General features: G+C 34.5%; 1 protein-coding gene across 10 annotated transcripts in view; it reads left to right on the forward strand.

Moving 5' to 3' along the window:
• Window positions 1-20,710, forward strand: part of LOC118189241 (kinesin-like protein KIF11) — a 191,298-nt gene that overhangs the window by 160,796 nt on the left and 9,792 nt on the right. For 9 of the 10 annotated variants that reach the window (XM_035359821.2, XM_085809126.1, XM_085809127.1 and 6 more), the window contains 2 exons: window positions 2,536-2,657; window positions 17,742-17,849. In XM_035359821.2, coding sequence (XP_035215712.1) covers window positions 2,536-2,657; window positions 17,742-17,849 — 230 coding nt within the window. The remainder of the gene's footprint in view (window positions 1-2,535; window positions 2,658-17,741; window positions 17,850-20,710) is intronic. The other variant, XR_015038916.1, reaches the window with a different exon arrangement.

The raw sequence follows: 20,710 nt of genomic DNA on the forward strand, positions 1-20,710 counted from the left end.
AATTAATTTGTGATTTTTACTCTTTTTAAAGGTAAAAATGAGACAAAAGGTCAATACGTGTTATTGGTTTATTGTCATCTGCAATCACAGAAGGACAATCAAATGCTCTTCTCAGTGCCAAATCTAATTTTAGAAACTTTTTATAAGTTTTAATTTTGGTTCCATTTTCAGCAAAGAGTTCCAGCTTGGCAACAGATCTTTTTTCTTCAGATAACAGTGGAATCGACGAAATTTCTGTATTGGTATCGGTTAAAAGTTGGGTGGTAGTCTCTTTGTCATGAATAAAATAATGACACAACTCCTCCACTCGGCTGTCTGGGAGAGCGGGGGGATTTAGTTTTTCTGCAGCTGAAGGTTGGTCTTATTAGGCCAATTGCAAGGTTTAATGAATTTGAAAGTTGTAATTGTAAAAAAAGTTGTAATGAATTTGTAAAGTAATGTTCTGTCGCCGAACTTTAAAGGATAATGTACCGTGTTGTCTATTACCACACCTATTGATAGAATTGCTTCTAGAGCAAGGTTGAAGGACAGAGAACTGTCTTTTATTCAACTTATTAAGATGCAATGATAACTCTGAAATCTGCTCTTGTAATTTAACAAAAGTATTGTCATCACTGAAGCATGCAACAGCAGCATTCTGATATGTTGATTTTACTTCTCACATTTTATCAGCTATTGTCACCAGTTTTGATAAATCATCACAACTTGCTGATAAAATGCTCATCATTTCTAATGATAATCTTTGAAGCTAAAGAGTTTCAAGGAAACGTTCACTCTCTTTATAAGTATCCAAATACTTCATTTCACAAAATAGCTGCGAAGATTTTTTTGTCACCTAATTCTGCTTCAGTTAATAGCTTCCAAGTTTTTTGGGATAATAATTCTAACAGGACCGCAGACCTATACTGTTACCATGCAAAGGTTATATGCTGACTAGTTTTGTTGTTTCACAACTTATGCAGAGTCAGTTGATAAATTTTACACAGGATTGAACACCACAGTATTGGTCTATTGGTACAATGGCTATTGCACCATCACTTTACAGAAGAAAGGGTCATGCAAGTGGAAGAAAGGGTCTTTGTTTCTGGTTCCCGTATCTAACATCATGTGACTTTTTATGTGGGATTATTTGAAGTTCAAGGTGTATCTTGATGGGGTTCCAACCTTGAAGTCCTTAAAAGACAATATATCATGAGCGATGCTCACAGTTCCTGGTGACATTTTACACTTGGCCGTCAGAAAAGTGTGTGTACAAGATGTAGTGTGTGATCCATGAGAAGGTGGTCACACTCTAAGAGGTCTATTCCTTCATTGAGGAAGCACTGTTATTGAAGAAAGTGCTCATGGTATAATAAATATCATCTCTGTAATCCTTTTGGGCAGTTCATTTGTTGAATTAAAGTGATGTTGCAATGATGTTTCTTCTGTGTTATTGATTTGCCTAGTTCTCAGGTGTGTAGACTAGAACAGTGCCACATTTTCCTCTTATGGGCAACTTTCAGAACTATTTTGTTTAACAGAATTATTTTCCCCATCTCTACCAAATTTGGTGGCATTCCAGCTGTCAGATTGAGCTACAGATGGCTGAATAGTGTCAGTTTGAAAACAAACACCCTATGTGTGTATATATATATATTAATATTTTTTTTGTAAACTTAGGCAGGAGGTTTGGAGCATTTTTATTATTGTGAGAATGAGCTCCAAAATTCTGCTATTTGCTAAAGAACTGAAAAGAAATATGGTTCGTTTTAAGAAACTTTGTAGTATTCATATTATACATGAGGGGGGAACCCCAAAACTTCCATGGAGTGGGTCTGTTCATCAGGGTATATAGAATTGCCAACATTCCATAAATGGAATGCGTTCCTGAAGCTTTAATTTCATTCATTTGGCCGATAGCATTTGCTATAAAATGTACCTGCTTTGATAATTTTTTTTTGTACCCTATCGGTACTATACATTTAACTTGTACTCACCATGTTTATTACCATATAAAGTATGTGCTATTTGTAAGGCACTAAAATTGCTACAGTATGATACATCTTTCTGTAGTAAAATACTTGATCTCCATAATTTCTTGCATTCTTGCCTAATTTTTCAAGCATTATGTTTGAGTAATTTTCATCATCTTTGTATGTTTTTATGTTTTGAGAGCTGAAATATATATATATATATATTGCTTTTTATCTCATCATTTATAATTTTATATTTTCACTGTGTGAATTGATTTGCTTGGCAATGTTCCAAATTTTTTATATTTAGGTTAGTGTGTATTGTCCTGTGTGATGTCATATCTAGGGTATTATTTTTGCCAGGACAACTGATATTTGCTTTCAGAGAAAATGGATTATGGCATATTTTTATATGCTGTATTAACTATGTCATTTTATATCACTATTGATGAATGTAACTTGTTTTGATAAAGTTTTTCATATATTTGTACATATATGTAGAATATAAACATTTTGTTTGAAATTTAATTTAATTTTATTATAAGCTTCACTTCTTTAACCTTAGCTTTTTCTTTTTAATCAGATAGTGCAAGCAGTAGTGAATGTGCACAATTTCAGGAAAGGGAATTAATATCATCTACTCCAACTACAGATATATCTGTTGACGAAAATGATGTATATAAATTGGTGAAAAAGGTGGAATTGGTAAGATATTGTTTTCTACTGTCAATCTCTTACATTTGGTAATGTAACTCTAGGTATACTCTAGGTATTGTTGTTATGATTTATCTCAGTTCATCTGATGTTAACGAATTTTATCATGGCTAAGAGTGCATCTGATATTTTCATTGCCCTTGGGTATTGTAATGCAACTTTGCGAAGTGCCATGCAAGTGTCTCTCAGGGAATGGGCCCAAGGTTCTCCTACCTACTTGCCTACCACCAAGCAACTGCTGAGGAGGGGCTTACCATGTATTTTAAGTTCCCAGATGTTGCAAGAACACTGTACACTTACAAACATCCAAGTCTTATCTGGGATTTCAACCCAAGCCCAGCGATATGGCAGTCGGCAACATTAACCACTGTCTTGATCAGAGTGGCAAGTACTACTGTAATTTAATATGGTGGAACTTCAGTTACTTGAATCACTTCTTTCTAGGCCAAGTTAACTCAAGTTTTTAAGTTTAATTCATGTACAGGGTGTCTCAGAACTATTGTTCAGAAATGTGCATGGAGATCTGAAACATAATAACAAGCAATAATCATGTAAGAACATAATGGTATGTATTACCTCAACGTGCAAGAGGGTGCTGAACTTTGAGAGAAGGTCTGGCTAGGATAGGATGAAGCTATAGAAAGTGTTAATTTGATCCCTAGACCTGTCCCATACTGATTTCTTTTTCCAGGGCTACATGAAAAGCTTAGTGTATGAAACCCTTCTGAAAGTGAACGGGAATCTAGTGGCATGCATTGTTGCTGCAAATGATGTTTTTTCTGATAAACCCAGCATTCTTGCAAACATGTGCCATCGTTGTATATATTGCAATTGTAGGCTTCAGCATTGAACATTTGCTTTAACAGTGTCATTTACACAATATTGTAGTGTTCTCTCAGTTATCTAGTAAATCTTCATTATTTGTAACCTTTCCTGCATCTGTCTTCTTGGGTGTGTGTTGGGTTTGCACGTGCAACCCTATATTCCTGTGTGATTATTGCCTGTTATCGTGTTTTAGACCACCATGCATTTCTGAACAGCAGTTTTGAAACACACTGTATATTTTCATTCATTTACATAATATGGAGAATATGATGCAATACGTATTTTTAAGCAGCTATTAATTTAGATGAATATACCAGGTTGTTCAGTAAGTTCGCGGAACGGAAATGAAGAAACCAATTTTTGTTTGTAAAAATTACTTTATTTTTCAACGTAGCTTCCCTCAACTTCAGTACACTTATTCCAACGGTCTTCTAATTTATGGATCCCTTGACTGTAGTGGTTTTTCGGCAGCTCTGTAAAATATCCCTCTACGGCAGCTATTACCTCTTCATTTGAAGAAAATCGTTTTCCACGGAGATATTGTTTGAGGTGTGGGAAGAGCCAGAAGTTGGAGGGAGCTAAATCTGGCGAATAGGCTGGATGTACAATTCGTACTTTAATTCAGTTATTTTAGCAATGGTTTTTTGAGCTGTGTGCGCAGGTGCGTTATCTTGGTGGAAAATGATTTTCTTCTTCTGTAATCTGGGTCTTCTTCCACGAATTTTTTCGTCTAATTGATTCAAAAGGTTACAATAATAATCCGAATTATTTGTTTTGCCAGTTTGAAGGTAATCTGTAAACAAAATTCCTTTTGCATCCGAAAAAACTGATGCTAACACCTTCTTGGCTGATTTTCGCACACGAACTCGCTTCGGCGCCGAAGAGCCGGGTTCACACCACTCCTTAGCCTCCTGTTTTGATTCAGGATCATGATGGTAGACCCAAGTCTCATCCATTGTGATAAATCGACGGATAAAGTCACTTTTATTCTTCTTAAAACGCTCCAAATGTTGCTGGCAAAGTCTCATTCGAATGTGTTTTTGCTCCATCGTTAGAGAATGCAGCACCCATTTTGCACAGAGTTTTTTGAAACCCAAATTAACACTCAAAATTTTGCTCACTGTGCCCAATGAAATGCCTAGAGCCTCTGTTAAATCTCTTTCAGTCAATCAACAGTCTTCCAATAACATATCTTGTATTTTTCCGATGATTTCCGGTGGTGATGCAGTTTTTGGACGTCCCTCTCGCGGATCGTCTTCAAGGCTGGTACGACCACTTTTGAATAAACTAGCCCACTTACAAACCATTGTTTTTGAAGGAGCAGATTCACCCAACACATTCACCATTTCGGTATGAATTTCAATTGCCTTTAAACCTTTCTTTACAAAGAATTTGATAACTGCACGTTGCTCAGTTTTATCCATACGTGAAAAAAGGCACAACACGTTCAATATAAAGGGCAGTTAAACAATGAATAAATTAACAGATCGAAATGAAACGTTTGACGTGTTCCTAAGAAAGAACAAATATGAAAATGGCGTCGAAGTTTTAGGTCTAATATTGACAAATAGATGGCGCTCCACGAACTTATTGAACAACCTTGTCTGTAGCTTGTAGGCTGGCTTGCAGTGTTCAACAAATATGCAGCTTAATAGAAAGAATAGAAGCATTGATAGAAAGGAAATTACATACTATATATAAATCCATTGTTCATTTTCCAGTCACTGCTAGCAGTGTTTTTCTGAAGGCTGATTGAACAAATGTGGTGATGTTATGTCAGGTACCTCTCCGTTCAAGACTTTTTCCCCTTAGGTTTATGTAGCATAACTGTGATTCAATTACTCTTTGTTAGCCTGTTTGTGCATGTTGCTGTCTTTTTAGTCATACTCCCTTCATCGTAAAATGTAGTTTTCTTTGGTTGGTTATTATTATTATTATTTTAACTGTAGAGTCTTTCTTTTGAGCAGCAATTCAATGTATGAAAATATAAAATTATAATTTTCTTTACTTACTCAGATATACTTTTGGCTTACAGGAAAAATAAAAAGATATTCCACATATTTGCATATTTGAATAGCTGGTTAGACTGTCAGTTTGGCTAACTGGAGTTCTGTTATACTTGTAGCTGAAGTATAATATACTTAAGAATGTATTAATTTGTATTTAAATTATATGTGTATTGGTCCATAGTTTACTCACATAATATAACAGAGTAGTTGATATTCCATTTCCTTCATATGTTTGGTAATAACATACGGTTCCTCTACTGTTTGAAAATAATTTGACACAAATGTCTTATCTTGATTATGTGTGGGTAATAAATTAGATTGAAATATATTTTCAGGTTAACAAAGCCAGAGAAGCCTATAGCTTTGAAATTTGATTCAATTAATTAAAGAAGAATATAAAATAATGAATTGTAATTTGAAAAGTGTTATGAACTCTCATCTTGCATAATGCTATAAATTATGGAAATTTCATAAATTTGTGAACAAATTTTCATTCTAGTGTAGAAATATTTAATCACTTGTGCTAAAAATATAGAAATTGTAGAAAAAAGGGAGCAATTCGAGTTTTCTAATAAAAATACCAACTCAAAGTAAATAAAATATGTCAAGTTTCTGAATTCTCTTAAACTAAATTTTTCAATTACTTTAAAGCACCAAATAACACTCAGAAAATTTATCCTCTCATCTGCCTTTCTAACAAAAGGTATCACAGTCCAAAGTACAGCTTTAAGGGCTATTTATTAATGCATCAACCCAGGAGTTATACAAATTGTAAGGTTTACCAGAAACGGAGCGCCATTACATGTATTTCAAAACACATATTCAATTCAGTCAAATGCTAAATACATAATTAACATGCTCTGCTAGACTTTGGGTCATCCCTAAGTGTTCACAAAGCAAACATGGCTAGCCAAAGCATAAGCCAATCAATTAAATTCAACGAGTAAGGAAGGTAAGCAGAATAATGATCAACCAGTGTTTCTAAGCTACTTAAACTCAGAAATTGTACATTTACTCTGGCCATCAAAATTAAAGAATAATGACAAATAGAATGTAACTGATACTTAATGAAAAATTATTAATAGAAATTTGTACACAAGCATTAGTTAACATAAATTGCAATGTTTGCAGTTCATTATTTGCAAAATATTGAAATTAAAATCAAATTTATGAAAATTGGAAAATGATGGGAAAATTAAGTCACCCCTTGGGGAAAAAAATTTTTCTTTCATGTGGTGTATGCTCACCTTGGACAGATATGCATACCTTACATCTTGATTTTATAGACTTTACCAAAGTGTTGATCAAGTCTAGTAGAACTGCATGTTGCTCTCCTAAAAGTGCACTTTTCAGCTACTGGGGGATCCAGGGAGGAATTTGACATACTGAAATTCGGCACTTTAAGGCATCCCACATATTCTCAATCAGGTTCATGTCTGGTGAGTGAGGTGACCAATTCATTTGAGTGATATTGTCTGTTTACAAGTATTCTGACACCACATATGCTTGATGAGGCTGAGCATTGACATCCATTGACAAAAATTCTAGGCCAACAGCACTCCTAAACAGTCTAACTTGGGGTTGCAGTACCTCATCCACATATCTCAGTGGTTACAGAAGCTCCTTGAAAGATTTGCAGCTAGATGCAGACATTTGTATTGACCACTAAACCACTAAACCATGATTGTGGAAATGGGATATTTCATAGACAAGAGAAAGCAAATTGCATGTCCCTTCCTCTTGCCAGGTCAAAACATGTCTAGAATTATTGTTCAGACTGTATTTGGGCTCATCAGTAAACAATAATTGGGCCTAGTTGTCTTGGCTCCATTGGACATGATGATGGTACCAGTTTAAACCCTTTGGAAGGTAGAGTGAGTGGGACACAAAACATTGGTTTTTCTCGCATACAGCTCAACTCCCTTGATCCTTCTTGCAGCACAACAGCTGATTTGAGTTTCTGTGACACCCCAAAAGTTTGACCAGTGATTTAGACTTAAACTTATTTGCATTTGCTGAAAGCAGATGTAAATATAAAACCAGAATACTAAGATAACTGGGTTAACATGAAACATTACATACCATGAAAAAAATCTAATCTGCAGGAAATCATATTGTAATGCAGATAAAACAATTGTAGAAACAAAGAGGCAGGTACTCAAGTCTGAACTCAAGATTTTATTCTTCGAACTGAATGAATAACCAGTTATATACAGCTGATAAACAAGCTGGAACATTCTAGACTTGGAATGTTCTAGAAATTGGAGAAAATTCTCTAAAAATAATAGTACTCTAAAAAGTAATGTCTTGGGAGCTTCGGATAATCCAACCTTTTGTACTGGAGTGAAGACCCAGACAAAGTCTTCGATATTGTAGCTGACAGGGTGATGTCTCTCATCATATTCAGCACTTGTCTGTGGCCTGCACTTTAAAGATATAGAGTTTTGCAAGCTGTCTAGTTTCTTCAGCTCTAGTGAAGAGATGTTACACATAACTCTCATCAAGATCTCCGGTATTGGATTGAAAAATAACATTGAGAGGAGTCTGGATATATCTGCTATTACTAGAAGAAAGAATGGGCTGAATCCCATTATGCTGTTTTACTGAATGGTAGACAAAATTCACAAATGGTAGGGTAGTATTCTAGTTTCTTTGTTCAACATCTACGTACATGGACAACATGTCTGCCAGTGTCTTGTTGAATCTTTCAGTAAAACTATTGGTCTGTGCATGGTATGCAGTAGTCAGAAGATGAGATGTCTGGCATAATTGAAGGATTTCTTTAACAATAGTGGATAAGAAGTTGTGTCTTCAGTTAATTATCATCTTTTTGGGGGCACCGTGCTTGAATGCAGTTTTTTCAACTATAAATTTGGCAAATTTGGTGCCCTCAGCAGTTGGTACTGCCTTTTTTACTGTAGATCTGGTTAGGTAATCTGTGCAAACTATAATTCATCTGTTCCCATTTCAAGTAATAGCAAAGCCTTCAAGTAGATCTATTCCAATTTTAGTAAATTGTATGTCAGTGGGATTTATTGGATGAAGCTGTCCTGGTGGAAGTTGTGGTGGTGATCTCCATCTTTGGCATTCTGGACAGTGTGATATGTACCATCATGTGCCATTATTCAATAATACATTTTGGCAAATCCAAGATGACCAGTGATTGGAACATCATGAAAACGTCTTAGAACATCAGTACAAAGTTGCTTTGGTACTAAGCAAGAGCTGTTGCTCTCTCATAGGATTATAGCTTCTTTTGTACAGTATACAATTTCTTATTTTATAATTTTGTTATGTACCTCCTTTCTTGAGAGTTGTAGTGATGGACTTCAATTATTTATCCTTCTGCTTCTCTTTTCCATAATCTGCAATTGCTGTGATGAAAGGGATGTTGTCATTGCTGTCAATTATTGGTTCGACAAGGGCTTCCTGCAGAGTGCTCATGACTGCCCTTGTAGACGATATTTATGTTGTACTTCTGTAACCTGAGAGCCCACCATGCAATTCTTTTAGATGGATCCTTAACATTGCCCAGCCAACATACAGAAGTGATCCCTGACTACTATGAAGGGTTTTTGATAGAGATATGGTCTGATTTTACTGATTGCCAAATGACAGCAAGGCATTTCTTTTCATTTGTAGAATAGTTCTTGCCAGCTTCAGTGAGGTACCTGGATACATAGGCTGTTGGTCTTTCTTTGCTATCCTGGATCTGAATCGGTACTTCACTGATGGCATAGCCATTAACATCAGAATGTATTCTTGTTTCTGTGTCTGTCCCAAAACAACACCACTGGTCAGTAACCATTTGGCCATTGCAAAAGATTCCCTCTGCAACGTGTTCCAAGAAAATTTTGCATATTTCTTCACCATGTCATGCAGGAGTTTAGCAATATTTGTAAAGTTTTTGATAAATCATCAGTAACAGGAGCACAAGCTATGAAAACTTTGCATATGGGCAACATTTCCTGGTACAGGGAACCTTGTTACAGCCTCTACTTTTTGTGCATCAAGATAGATCCCATATTGATTGACTGATTGTCTCAGTATAGTCAGCTTCTTTCTGCCAAATGAACATTTCTTGGAATTTAGCATCAGTCCTGCTCTTTGGTTACATTTCAGAACTTCCCTTGAGCTTTTTCGGTGTTCTTAATTAGGTGAACACATAATTATGTGATTGAGGTAGCAGAGGCAGAATTCCATTTGAGGTCTTTAAGCATCGTGTCCATCATCCATTCAAATGTGGCTGGAGCATTGCATAATTTGAAGGGCATTCATAGTGACCATCTGGCATCATGAAGGCTGTCTTTGTCAACCTCTATTGGCCAGTAGCCTGACTTTAGACCCATTATAGTGCTTCTTCGTGCTCCTGTGAGTGGGGCTAGTCTCCATAACCTCCTCATGCACCATAGATGCTATGTCATTCGGCGACTTAGGTACCTCCGTGTAGCCCTTAAGCTCTTCCATGACCTTCTGAAGCTCTTCCGTGACAACGGTGCGCACTATAGACCTTAAGTCACCAATGTCTGCATCGGCAGACACCACCACAACATTAGCTAACCTCTGGAATCATGGCCAGGTAATATGTCATTGTTGAAGGCTGTCTATATGATGACCATGTTTCACAAAGGCAACCAGGGTGTCATAGTCCTGAGATGATGAGACCTATTTTAGGTCCTCAGCAATGCCTTCCTTTAGGTGGGCCACTTTTTCGTCTTCAAGCATGGAGGGCTTTCCTCTTTGGCACAGAGCAAGAATATCTTGAATGTAAGCTTCAGACATCTCATAGATTTGCTACACACAAGTGAGTAATGGTCTTTCCGCTTGGCACTTTACATCACCTGCATGACAAAATGTGTTTTTGAGAGCATTTCTGAAAACAGTCCAACTAGTAAATGTGTCTTCATTATTATCGAACCACTATTGAGCATTTCCGGTGAGGTGAAAAATGTTAGCCAGACACATTTGACCATCTTAGTGATTAAAGATGTCGATTGGATGTCCTTGAGCCATCTGTTGGTATCTTGTTCGTTGTCACCAGTGAAAGACACAGGCTTTTGGATAGTTGGTAAGGCAGGATCGGTATTAGTGCGATGTTACTTGGAACTGAGGGGGTACTGCTCAGCTTCCTTCCCATCAAACTCGGGGGCAGAGTCCTAAAATATGTAGGCTGTAGCGTAACTCTGCTGTAATAATTAATTAACCTGGTGCTTTCACCAAACGATCACATAGCTGAAGTGATCTACCAAATGAAGAAGCAAGTACTCAAACCTGAACTCAAGACTTTATTGTTCAAACTGAATGAGTAACCACTTATATACACCTGATGAATGAGATGGAATATTCTAAAATTGGGATTTGGAGAAAAAACGGAGAAAATTCTCTATTACATTGAAAATAAAGGAAACAAATTAGTACAAAAGAAAATAATAAAAAAAAAATTAGGCTACTTGCCTTTGATGGGTTTTGAACTTGGAACGTTTGGTTTTCGAATCTGATTGAAAAAAAAAATTTTGCAGCAATATAATTTCTTTTTTAAATGAAAATAAAGCCTAACATATCCAATATGATCCAATATGCTCTTTAAATATAAATGCAGACGTAAACAAACATATATAAGGGGTGGCAGTAGGAACTGTAATACAGTACAACGTCCAAAATCTGGACTCATCGGGACTTCGGTGATTTCCCGATTTGTTATTTTTCCAGATTATAGACCATCAGTTTAAATCTGGTAAGATGGAATGCAGAAATTATACAATTAAAAATATGAAACTGTAGTTTATGAAATAAACAGCAATTATAATCTAAAGGGTATCAAATTTTACCAAAAAAAAAAGCTTAATATTTAGTTGTTTATTTTGTTAAACATTTCTTTCAATTTAAGTTGTTTAAGTTGCTTCATTTTTTGTGCTGATACTTTCTCTTTAATTCTATAAGCAGACATAATTTCTTGTTCAGTTACAAAGTTCCACTGCTCAAGTCCTGTAATTGCTGTGTCGAGAATACCAACTAACTTGTCAATCGAAATTTTTTAGTTTTCAATAACCTCTGTGTAACTTTCTTCACTATCGGTAGTGGTATTTCCTGGATTTAGAACCATACAACAGATTTTGTCATCCGTTAATTGATTGATGATTGGAGCATTGTCACCGCAATGAAAAATTTGTGTTATATCATCTTCATTTATTACCGCTTTTCCACATTTCTTCACAAAATCCATTAGCTGGAAAATTTCACCTTTAGTTTACGATATCCGAAAACCTTCAAATTCACGGCTATCATCTTTATCATCCTCACCATGAAATATGGTAGCTGGCCATAAATTATGCTAAGCATTTTTTAACATATCTGGAAACACCTCCTCGCACGATCTTGCGATGCTCTACACAGCAGATTTTATGCTAAAATATTTCAAAAAGTCTTGAATAGTCTTGCCATTGTTCAAGAAGTTTAACATAGATTTTTAAAATGCTACTTTACATTTGCATTTCAGCACACGCACATTCCAATATCCGTAGGCTGAATGACAGACATACGATTTGGAGGGAAGAATAATATGGATACATTATTTTTCACCAAAACTTTAAGTGAAGTATTAGTCTACAATCAGGACTATTTTTTAGTCATCAGGTAACCAACCGAATTCAAATGTTGCCAAGTCTCGGGTATAAAATGATTTTCAACCAATCATTCATAAATGCTTGTGTCATCCATGTTCTTTTATTTGCATGACATGTAATAGGGAAAATTAATACTCGTTTAAATGCTCGAGGTCGTGCATGTTTTCCGATTACGAAAAGTTTGTATTGGTGCGTTCCTCCAGCATTTGCGCATGCTAAAATTGTTAGTCTCGCTTTGGAATCTTTGGCACCAGTTGGAGCCTTTTCTGTAGAGGTGGCCAAGGTATTTCGCGGTACATATTGCCAGAAAAGACCAGTTTTATCAGCATTGTAAATTTGTTCTGGTGATAATTGTTCACTAGTAATGAGTTCAATGAATTCATCTCCAAATTGTTCAGCAACTTCAGTATCAGCTGAAGCTTTTTCATCTGAAATTTTTGTCTTATACCATGGCGAATTTTAAATTTTGGTTAACCAACCTGTCGATTATGTGCACTCGGTATTTAAATTCATTTCTTCATGAAATATTTGGGCTTGAGCCATTAGCATCGGACCCATCAATGGCACGTCCTCGCTGTCCAACCCATTCAATCATGACTTTGTCATGATCGTCACTTTTAGCATAACAAACACTTTTTCTGTTATTCGTTGCAAGTGGGGTGTCTGATTCCATAAAAAAATTCAAAAAGTTCCTTTCTCTTATGTCATCTACAGTTGACTTTCCAATGCCATACTCCTTGCATAATTTTGAGATGGATATGCCTTTATCCTTTTTTTTTTTTTTTTTTTTTTTTTGCAGCAATTCCAGTTTTTGTTTAATGGACATTGAAACATGCTTTTGCTTTGTACATCCTTTGGCAGCTTTAGAATTGGAAACTCTTTTCGACATAATCGAAAGTTCAAGCTTAATTTTATAGAATTGCTGTAATAATAACAGTCTGCAAAAAATAATAAGCTGGGTCAGATTAGAAGATTAAGGAACAGCGCAGTCTGCTGCATTAACTGAAATGCTTTAGAATCAGTAAACATAATTTTAGCCTAGCTTAAGCGTCCGTTATATATTATTGTCTGTGTATCACAAGATTGGCGAAAGCCAAGTTGTTCTGCTAAATTTTCTCTTGCTCCTATTGCTTACTGAATTAAGCCTGAATCGTATTGTGTACTGAATTAAGCCTGAATCGTATTAGTTACTTACTGTACCTATGTTTTTTTCTTGCACATGCTTGAAACTAATCTGATTCCTGAATTAATAAACTCCAACATATACTTAAGGCTTTATCTAGGGTCGGCACTAGATACGGCCCAGTGCAATCTCTGCGGGTCCTAAATTCTGCTACAAAGTGCCTTCCTAAGTTCTAAATTTCCACTGCACCTAAACTTTGGGTCCCAGTGCTTTCTCCTAATTATAAAAAAAAATTCTCATCTCTTAATTTTGCCGCTCGGTGCTTCTCCATATTCCAAAAATTTTGTCTTCTCTAAATTCTTCCGTCCAGTGCAGCCACATTCTGCCGCTGCTGCTGGGTTTATGGTAAATAACAAAATCTATTTTTAGCATATGAAAAGAAGTTTTTGTTGAATTTTTCTTTGTGAATATTTCTTAGAGCAGGGTTTCTTAAACCTTTTTCAGTCGTGATCCCTTTTTATCACTGAAATTTTTTCGCGACCCACCAGACCCCATAATACTTACAAAAATTTTGTGGGACCCCATAAATATTGTGCAAATCCGACACACGCATGAGTGAAATTGTCAATTTTTTTCACTTGTACTGTAATATACTATTACGGTTTTAGGTCATTAAGTTTAATTTATAACGTTAAGACATAGAACAATGTGAAAATTTTAAATAAGAGATGAAATGACAGCATCAGATGCAAAGCAAGGAAAATGAACATATGTTATAAAAGGAATGTGTCAGAAACATTTTCGTTTTTTCTTTGTCTGCATTGTCTTTATCTATTTTCAAAAACATTTGTGTAAAAATATTTATGTAGAATTATTATAATGAGTTCAAAAAGTATAAAAACTGCTAAAATTTTTGGCGACCCCTTGTTTCAGGTCCCGACCCACAGTTTAAGAAACCCTGACTTTAAGCATTTAAAAATATATAATCATCACCAAGTGTAATATTAGCATATAAAAGGCTGCCTTACTCTTGTTATTAAATTACTAATTAAAAAAAAGTTTCGACATCACTGCATGAGTTATTACTGAAGCTGTCATGTATTGATAAACATGCAGTGATGAAAGCGAAATATAATAAATAAGGACTTGCCAGGTTGGCGTCAGGGATATAAAATAGGTGAATGTTTCGGTTTGAGATGTTTGCCAAGCAGATACTGAGCTACAAAGCCAAATTATTAATCTCACAAATTTATGCTTACATGATTGTTTTTTCATAACGAGGTATTTTATTTAGTGCCTAAGTGAAATTAAGAATCGGAATATTTAAGTGAAAATCTCCACACGTTTTTATTATGGAAGGAAACATCAAATGCGTAAAGCATACAAAAAAAAAAGTTTGTGGCTTTGAGGTCGGGATTTTGGATTATTCTGGATAATGGATGCCTGGATTTCGGACTTTGTACTGTATAAGAATTCTGGAATATTGAAGAGGCACAAGTAGAATGTAAAAGCCTGACTAACTGAAAAGCTTGTGAAATACCAAATGCCACATAGAAATTCTGGGTAGCTGAGCATATAAAAAAATGCAATTAAAACAGTACAAAAGCCAAATTAATGTAAAAAATTTCTGTTCTAAAGTTATAAAACCAATCATCTTTTCTTATCAGCTTGAATATCAAAAGCATAATACTCAAAATTATGTATGATTTTGATTATGAATCTACTTCTGACAGAAATTTTTATGAGTTTCATAAGTCTTATTAAAGTAATACATCTTAGAGGATTATGGACACATTGAAGTAAGCTGTCAAAGATGTTACACTGTTCTTTGGCATTCATCATTCAGTAATTTCTGGAATTCAGAAACAATTCCAAGCAATTCAAAGAGCTATCTAGCCACTTGTGACTGGTCAACCAATTGTTTCCACCCCTTCTGAAATGAATGTTACAGACAGAGATAAAGCTAGTGATGACTAGGGCATAGATAATTCCAAGCTTAGATAGTAGTCAAGTGGAATCAATAAGCAATCTCTCCAACTTTTACATCCATGCACAACTCCACATCTCTTGCATGGTTGCAGTACCACTTGCTAAAGCAATATCTTTTTGACAATCTGCAAAGAAGTTAACTCCATGCCGTCATCCAGTCTTCTCCAAATGATCATTGACAAATGACCCATGCTTTTTAGAATATTTAAAGTGTCTGATATTTCTTCACCCCTCTAACATGAATTTTCAGCGATAGCTTCTTTTAATAGGCCTTTGCAGATGTTTGTCATCCAGAACAAATATCATCTTCAGCCTACCAGCGGCCGAGCGGTAAAGTCGCTGAACACTGGTAGTTCGGTCCGAGGTTCGAATCCCGCGAACGAGCTTCCTGCATGGATGTTTTCATGGTTTTCCCTATGTGTAACGTGTATATGAGCCAGTTTCCCTTAGGAAGTCCTCCACGAAGGCATCCCTACCCTTAGGCAGAAAGCCCTAACATGCTTTGCTATACTTAAATAAACCAAACCAAATATCATCTTCAAGGCTGAAATTTCCACATTTAAACTCTGCAATCAGAAACAGCTCTTTGTCCATATACAGCAGAAATTTTACGAATAGTCTTACTTGCATTTCTTTCTTGTGTAAAATAAAAAGGCATAACATGACAAAAGTGAACTTTCAGGTTCTCTCTTCTACTTGGTTCACTGAAGCAAAAATTATGCCAGCGCCCATGCTAGGATTTGCAGCATGGTCAGGAAAGATTATATTTAAAAATCTGCTTCAGTCAGTATCGTTCTTTATCAGAAGTACCAAAATGACTAGAAGAAAACTCCCATTGTTTTGAAAAACTGCAGATTTTTCCAGATCACCCAATATAACTTATGGTTTTTGGCAAAATATGATGTTTTAATAGAGATTTATATCAAATCGCATGTTAATGTCTTTGTTTCCAGCGTATCATATATGAATGCATTTTCATTTCTGTCCAAAGGCGTAATGCAATACAAACGTTTTTCCTTTAAAAAATTATCCATAAGGGTCTTTCTTCATTTAGGCAGATAATCCTTGTGTGGTTTACTGTATCAAATATGATATGGGAGTGAGGTGTTTCTGGTGGCCTACATTATCGTTCTTTGATATGCTATAATGAAATGCTTTATTTAAAATTTCAAAAGTGAACAAATGATGATAGAATGCCATGAAGAGCTTTATTTAATGGAATGTCTCAAGTTAGAAGTATTATTTATTATTTTACTCCATGAATGTAAAATGTCCAGTGTTGTTCAATGTATTCTTGAGGGCTTAGAAATGTTTCTCACCCTGAAAGCACGTTTTTGTGTACAAATGTGATAGTTGTGTATAATTTTGCACTGACCTTTTGATTCCTAAAATTTTTGCTTCATTAACGTGTAGAAATAATTTTGAAATGAGAGTTAGAAACATTATTAATAATACTTCCTTTTTGCTATATTTTTATTTGTGTAAAGCAATTCACAGGGGGATATTATAACTGGATACCTACTTTTGCATCCCTACTTTTGCATAATATGTATTATAACTGGAAGAGGAGACAGCTTCATGGTAGTTCCATAGATCTTTGGGGGCCTCTGATTCAACATTTAGTTTGAAACTGTATCAGCCAAGATTACTTCATGGATTATTAAAGCATAATTCAGATCGCCGATTACTGTTTTGCAAAGTAACATCGTACAAGAAATATGCGAAAGAATTAACTATAAAAACCTCTAGCCCAAAGTGTGAATGAGTGTAGAATCTTGACTGCAGGAACATACTGGCAATTTGAGGACCTCAAAGATTGTACTTAGTTGTAATTCCTCTACCAGTCTAGATATAATACACTCATTATATAACACATAACTACTAATAAAGAAAAGAAGAAATGCTATAACTATATACGTACTTTTGCATCCCCTGTATATATATATTAAAAATGAATATTATCTGTATAAATAAGCTCATAAAAAGCAGATGTTACAGGATTTTTATTTTCTGTGTTTATAAAAGAGCTTGGGCAAAGAGTATGTTCATTTCTCTGGGTTAAGGGTCCTAAATCTTTTTCTCAATGCTGGGAGCAGAAAAGATTAAAACACATTGAGATTTTTAAAGAAAAAAAAAATTGTATCCTATCTGGAATGGAATTTTATCTAATTTAAAAGTCTGAAACATATTGATAAAGGTATTTTGACTTATAAATAGACATTTCTTCTAAGAGGATTTTTTTTAATACTAAAATAATGAACTGTTACAATTTTGTGTGTCCTTAATGTTTTTCTTTATAACAAACATTATTATTATTGAATATTAAATAGCTGTGTTCTTGTATATGTAAACAACTTGTTTTTTATTCAACTGATTACTCAATATGGAATTAATCTTATGTAACTGTGTTGTTACATAAAATATTTTCATGTCATTCATATGCTAAGATGTTCTCTTTTAAGGGCACAGTATGTTCTTATTTATTAATTTATATTTAATATTGAAGGTGGCAACTTTATTAATGTCTGAAGAAGAAAATATTTTACATTTTGATAGTGACTGTAGTTCCAGTTCATCTTTAGTGTCTCTTTCCCTACTTAGGACAGAAATTGAGGTAAGGATTTTGACTCTAATTGCATTTAAATTCTGCATGAATTATTACCATTAGATTAATATCTTAAGCTAAAGAACATTAATTTTGAAATTATCCCAAATGCATAAATAATGCAAGATATTAAAGCATTTATTATCTTGAGATAAAAGAAGTTCCTTTGAGTTTAATTCAAAGTAGATTTTTCAACATTAACAGTGTAATCATGTTAACTTCTCATATACTACTGCTTATTTCTATTGACCTGATTTAACGCTTTCATCTTAGTACTGATATCAGAATAAGTGGTGGTTTATAATTCCCTCTAGCATTTCAAAATTTTATTGTACAGTAAGACCCCGCTAAACGCGGGGGATACGTTCCATCAAAGTAGAGCGTAATGCGAAACAGCACTAAACGAGGCTATCTTTACATGTAAATATTAGGGTTAGGGCAAGATGGCTAGGAAATTGGTTAGATATTAAATTTAAAAAGTATGTTTTTTTAATAAAAATAAAACCAAACATTTATTTCTTAAAGCCCAAATTAATACCACATTATTATTTCTTGCAAAAATAAAAACAAAATATAAATAACAAAACGAATATTCTTAAAAAAACAAATAAAATTCTAAGTCAGTCATATTTAGTTAGCCTTTTGCGTTTTTTTTCAGTATTCTGCCTTTTTGTGACAAAAGCATCTAATGTTGTTTGCCTTTTTCTTTTGCGTTGTTCTCTTAAAAGTTCTTCATAAACGGATAGAGCATCTCTAACACCACGCCTTACTTTTGAGCTCCTGTCAAAATTCGGATCATTTTCAATGAATTGATCCATTATTTCAGTTATGGTAGACAAACTCTTTTTTACAAACGCCATCGAAAGTTCTTTTTGCTCTTCTTCTGAATCACTGCTGTCAACATTTTTTTCTTCTTGTTCGGTTAATTCCTTGAGCTCATCATTAGAAAGACTAGTCGCTGCTTCTTGAATTATTTCTTCGACATCTTCCACATTTACCCCTTCAAAATATGTCTGTACAATACCACACCAAACAAGAAATACAAGTACACTCTTTCGGATATGTATTTGAAACCTACCGCTGCATAATATTTCGGGGAATCCCCGTATGCTGCGAGCGATTTCGTGGAATCCAGGGGTTGAAATAAAAGAGCGCTAAACCGAAACAGTGCTAAACGAAACAGCGTTAAGCGGGGTCTTACTGTACAATAATTATAACAAGTGTAACTAAAATGCATTTATCAGTACATGCAGAAATTTGCATGGGTGATATTTTTATCATGTAATTGTAGATTGAGCCACTGTAGGAAGACATTCTTTTCATAATCAGCTATTATAGGTGTGTATTTTGACATGCTGAAAGAGTTGCTAATGCCACAATGACAAGACAGTAAGGACTTCCTTTTTAACAAGCTGGGGCTCTCTACATCTTCATGAGAATTTGTAATGCTTAGCTGAGTTTGAACTTCTAATCAAGGTTGGTTTATTTAGTAAGAAAAGCTAACTCAATTCTCAATGGATTGGACATGCTGTTCAAGATGACTCTCTTCTTCCATGACCTGCACACTAACTTAGTAGAACCCTGTGTAATTTGTTAATAGAGCTGCATCAAAGAACACATGTTTGTGTTTTCGCATTTGGATGTATGTTTGCCTAAATAACTTGATCCTAATATCTGCTGTAAAATTGCACATTAGCATTTTATAAAAGTTGCAAGTTAAGTAAAAAGTCAATGTTGAATTGAGTTCACGAAGTCATGCAAACTATTTTGAGATTTTTTTTGCTAATAGGCTCTATCACAACAGTGCCAGCTGCTTTTTGAATATTGACTAGCATAGATTAAGGCATAAATAGGCATAACAGTGGTGACATAAAATTATGGCTTTATGGAAGGCAATTTTAAATTTTAAACCATCAACTTTCATAAGGGAGTTAATGTGTTGTGCAAGTAAGATTTATTTTTCTTTAAACTATATTTTTCTTATAAAGCCACATTTTAAGTCTCTTACATGCAATTTTCTTATGGGTAATAATGATTAGTTATATGTGTCAAATTTCAGTATCTGAGAAGAGAATTTTCAATTGTTCATTCAATATTATGTCATTTTTAGCATTATACAAGTAAATCTTACCTCACCTTAGCTAGAAATTCAAATACATTGGACTGGCAATTTCTTTCCCTTAGTGACTATAAACAATTTTCTCATTTTATGAAAAGTTTTAATTTTCCTTGCAACAAATCAAGTTCAATTTTCTGCAAAAAAATTTTTACTGAATATTGAGCTCAGGATAACCCAACTGGATTGTATGCACGTGAAAAATCTTCTGCTCTTTCAAAACTCACCTAATGTTACCTAATCCGGCAAATTTTTAAATTTGATGTTCAAATCATTTGTTCTGTTTTTCTGTAGCTATTTATGCACTTTCAAGGTTATTTATACATAATTCAGAAATTATAACATAAAGCAATTATACACACCAATGTACAGCAATTTACAAAAATTTAAATAAAGTAATATAAAGGAAGTATGCACAAATTTATATTAAATGTAAAATAATATATGCTGGTTTAAAATTACAGCAAATAAATTGTTGCAAAATAGAAATATTTACACTAATATTATACCAGTACATTTTATATCCATTGAGTAAAGATAAATTACTACTTTTTGAAGAAATACAGGAAGTCAAGAGCTTAAAACCCCTTGAGGACCAGTGTGCGGAGAACGAAGTGTAGCCGTAGGACTGAACCCCTGGAAATGGAACATCGCCACCAAACTATGGATTTTCAGCAGTTAAGCCTACTTTTACAAAAAATTCATATAAAATCATTTTAATATAATAACCTCAATTTTTAAAGTTACATACTTA

This window comes from Stegodyphus dumicola, chromosome X2 (genome assembly GCF_044657685.1).
Source record: "Stegodyphus dumicola isolate Sdum_Otavi_A_Nest chromosome X2, ASM4465768v1".
In the NCBI taxonomy this organism is placed as follows: Eukaryota; Metazoa; Arthropoda; class Arachnida; order Araneae; family Eresidae; genus Stegodyphus; species Stegodyphus dumicola.